The 3,643-nt window shown below is 64.7% G+C and overlaps 1 protein-coding gene across 1 annotated transcript; it reads right to left on the bottom strand.

The window, feature by feature from the left end:
- Positions 1 to 2,891: 2,891 nt before the first annotated feature.
- MNEG_14486 (hypothetical protein) lies at positions 2,892 to 3,417 on the bottom strand (the record flags this gene model as incomplete). Its single annotated transcript, XM_014037042.1, has 2 exons — positions 2,892 to 2,970; positions 3,221 to 3,417. The coding sequence occupies 2 exons, from the start codon at positions 3,415 to 3,417 to the stop codon at positions 2,892 to 2,894; spliced, it is 276 nt and encodes a 91-aa protein (XP_013892496.1).
- Positions 3,418 to 3,643: the final 226 nt, after the last annotated feature.

Genomic DNA, 3,643 nt, shown 5'->3' on the forward strand with positions numbered 1-3,643 from the left:
TGAGTTGCGGGTGGAGGCGATAAGGGGGAGGGGCGGCGAGGGCTGGGGGCGTCGGTCTGGGTTGGGAGGCACGCTTAGGCGCATGGCGGCACGGCTGGCAGGGCGTACGCCCCGCCCTTCGTGGTCGCGGGGCATGCAAGCCATGCCCTCCACCACTGGCTTTGACCCTGCTGCCGATGCTGCCAACCCCTGGCTGTTGCCGCCGCCGCCGCCGCCGGCACAGCCGCCCCAGCCTCAGATGGTTCCCCCGCCACGCCGCCGAGACCCCGCCTCCGCCGCGCCGGGCGCTCGGCTGCGTCGCTGCGCCGCGCTCACTCTTGTTGTAGAAGAGCAGTCCTGCAGAGCCGAGCAGCATAGTCAGCCCGATGTTGCGGCGGCTGCTGAACGGTGCCTCGTACCACGGCTGCGGAGAGGCAGGGTGGGAGGCGGGTGACGTCACAGGGCGGGGTGGGGGAGCGACAGGCCGCCATTCGCGGCTGTCTGGCTGTGCCGCATCGGCTATCGCGGCACCTGCCGTGTCCCACTGGCATCTACAACAGGCTATGCCACCAATTGATGGGTTGCCCCTGCCAGGCACCCCGTGGGAGCGCGGTGGCGCACCACAGCGGTCGGCGCCGGCGGCGGCGGGGGCGGCGGCGGGGGTTGGCCAAAGTTGGTCTTTGGTGGTGATGTGACCGGCTTCTTCAGGTTGGGCTCCCAGTCCAGGTCGCGCTCGACGGCGCGCCTGCAACGGGATTCGGCGTGGCGGCAGTGGGATGGAGCAGCGTCGATAGCACGAGCAGCGTGCACTCAGACAGTCACCGCCATCGTCGACGGCATGAGCGACAATGAGGGGCTGCCGGACTGCATTTGCGTAGGATAGTGGCTGATATATTCGTTCTCACCGTGTGATGCGGCTTAGCTGGCTGAACCGCGAGGGAATGCACCATCTACTCCCCGCACCCCCCGTGATCAGCCCCGAACACTGCTGCTGCATGTCTGATACGAGTGTTGATTTGGTTGATACAGCTGCTCGAGCTGGCCTACGGTCAAGTGATCTTGGGGCGGGCGGCGGGTCCGTGCAATATAAATATGTAGTCAACAAGCGTACAGGTTGCGAGCGCTCAGAGCATAGCATCCAGTCACATATTCCTGTCGAGTCGCCACGCACTCCATGTGTCACTGCAGTGCCTCTGTTTCCAGGGAAAGACGCCGCATCAGCGACCGTGCCCACCAGTCACAAGGACCGTCATCAGGCTCGTGTGTCCTTGGACTGCCCAACAAATCTGTTCACATGTCATCTGGATAATCAGCGACCTTATATACGGGGCCCATTGATGAATTGAGCACCTGGTCGCTGAGCTGCTGTCAGGAGCCACAAGCAGATTTGACTCCCTTGACCGAGTAAAAAGCGGAAAGCATTACCACCACCAGCGAGGTGCCTTCTGTAGACGAGGGATCCTCCTTGATCGATGCGATGATTGATTGTGCAGGCAAAAGCGCATAACATGCGGTGCAGCCTCTGACAAAGTGTGCTTCCTCGCTACCCGCAGTGCATCATTGCCGACAGGACTGCTGCTACCAAGTGCCTCGGGTAAGCGAAGAGTTGACAGGTGCAGGGGCGCGCGCTGAGAGGAGGCACTTGCTAGCTTGGCAGTGCACGACAAAGTCAGTGTGGCAAGATGGAAGGAGTGTGGGGAAACCCAAACCAGTGGCAGGCCATGAATTTGTTGCCCCAACGCGGCTGGGCAGAACGCGGGCCCAAACGCCCCCAAATCTCTTTCAAACGTGCTACGGCTCCAATGCTGGCTCTACCTTCAAAATGCAAAGCACAACCTACGCAATGTCGGCTCCCCTGTGGAGCGAAACGAGTGAGCCGTCCGGGGCTACCAGCAGCAAGCGGAAGAGATAGAGTAACGCGCCTATACTCGCTCCACGCGGCCGGCAACGCAGTCGCTCAGATGGCCCACCCAAGCTGCAAGCAAGAGTCCTAGAGACCCCCAGGTCATGGGGCGAGTTTTGCGTGTCGGCATGGAGCACGGTGATGTCACAAGCAGCGCAAGATTCCTTGTCCGACCCCTTTGTCTTCTAAGTCCAGCCAGGCAGCTGCAGCCAGTGGTGTTATCGCGTGACACCCTCCGATAAGTGTGCCGCGCCTACGCCAGAAAAAATGTGTGATGTACCTTGCATGGCCCCAGTACCTTGGGTTGTCGGACCCAGCCCCCCCCTGAAGAGCAGCGCCCTCGTTCCACAAAACCAAGCTCGGGCAACGGTGACGGCGGCCCCGCGCGCAAACAAACCGACGGAAGACGCGGGCGGCAGGTCCCAGATAACCCCAAAACGCTTCGCCCCATTGAAACGGGTGCCGCAGCACGAGATGGTGCACAGTGGAAAATGCCGGCGTTGAGCGATGTGGAGGCGCGCCCAACATCACCGCTCTGCGCTGCCAGCGTGATTGCTGGCTTCCCATATGTTTGAGCTGCGCGTTGGCTTTGGCCCCCGCGAGCCGAGTGTTGGCTGTTGAGCAAATGTGTGAGTGTGGAGGACCTTCTACCGGATTGATTGGGAATGACCGCCTCCCACAGAACAGGCTGGCTGGAACTGACTTTCAGCCTGGCTGGGGCCTAGCTGCGGCCGAAAGGATTCGTCCTAGTTGGGAGGCGCCATCGCGCTTGCTGGCCCTGATGGGCGATGGAAACACGTGCCTGTTTGGGATGTGGAAAGCAGGCACGCCGGCGCCTGGTCGCTGCGACAGCTCCAGAGGCGGACCGCCCGCACGCTTGTGAGGGCGCACAGCCCAGAAGAGCCGCAGGCCCCGACGCAGTCAAGGCAGCGGCGGCCGCCAGGGCCTGTCCGGGGCTCGCTGCGCGTGTCCGGGGCGCTTGTCCGTCCATGGCAGTGAGGCGACAGCCTCAGTTGTGGGTGGCACCCTCGGCCCCGAACTCGAGCTGCTGCTGCGCGCCCCGCCCCGCGCCGTTGGCGCCCCCAAGCCTGCGGTAGGGTGCGGCGAGAGCGGCCGGCGATGGGTTGCGGTAGAGGAGCAATGGTTCGCGCGTCGCGGAGTGGCGCGAACGGCTGCGTAGCACGTCTCAATATCCTCTCGCCCACAAACTGGCTTGCAGGCTGCCGAGATCGACCAACCCCCTCTGGCCCAGAGGGGACGATGCCGCCTACCCGCCCCCTCCTATTCCGATAAGCGCACGGCCCCTCCTGCCTCTCACGCCTTGCTCCACACGCCCACCTGTGGGAGCCCGCCAGCCGCGCCGACTTGATCTTTGACGCGAGGGTGATGCGGCCCGGTGACACCATTGGGTCGCTCGAGTTCAGCAGACGCGCGCGCCAGCACTCGCCGGCCGCCTTGCCCGGAGTCGCCGCCGCCGCCGCCGCCGTGGCAGGCGCGGGCGGGCTGGCGGGGCGCTCCTCGGGGATTGCGCCCATGACGGCGGCGGCGGCGCCGATGTCGTCCCCATCGCCGCAGGGCTCGTCTGGGGAGAGCAGAGAGGTGTGCAGGCCGACCAGCGCGTCGGTTGCACCGCCGGAGTAGCCCTCCGGCTCCTCGCAGCGCGGGCTGCAAGCGGTTTGCTCGGGCTGGGGCGGGACGCCAGGGCCCTGTGGGGCGGCGGCGCCCTCGTCGTCACTGGAGTCGTCGAAGCCGCCGCTCGCG

This window comes from Monoraphidium neglectum (assembly GCF_000611645.1).
Source record: "Monoraphidium neglectum strain SAG 48.87 unplaced genomic scaffold scaffold04524, whole genome shotgun sequence".
NCBI classification, from domain to species: domain Eukaryota; kingdom Viridiplantae; phylum Chlorophyta; class Chlorophyceae; order Sphaeropleales; family Selenastraceae; genus Monoraphidium; species Monoraphidium neglectum.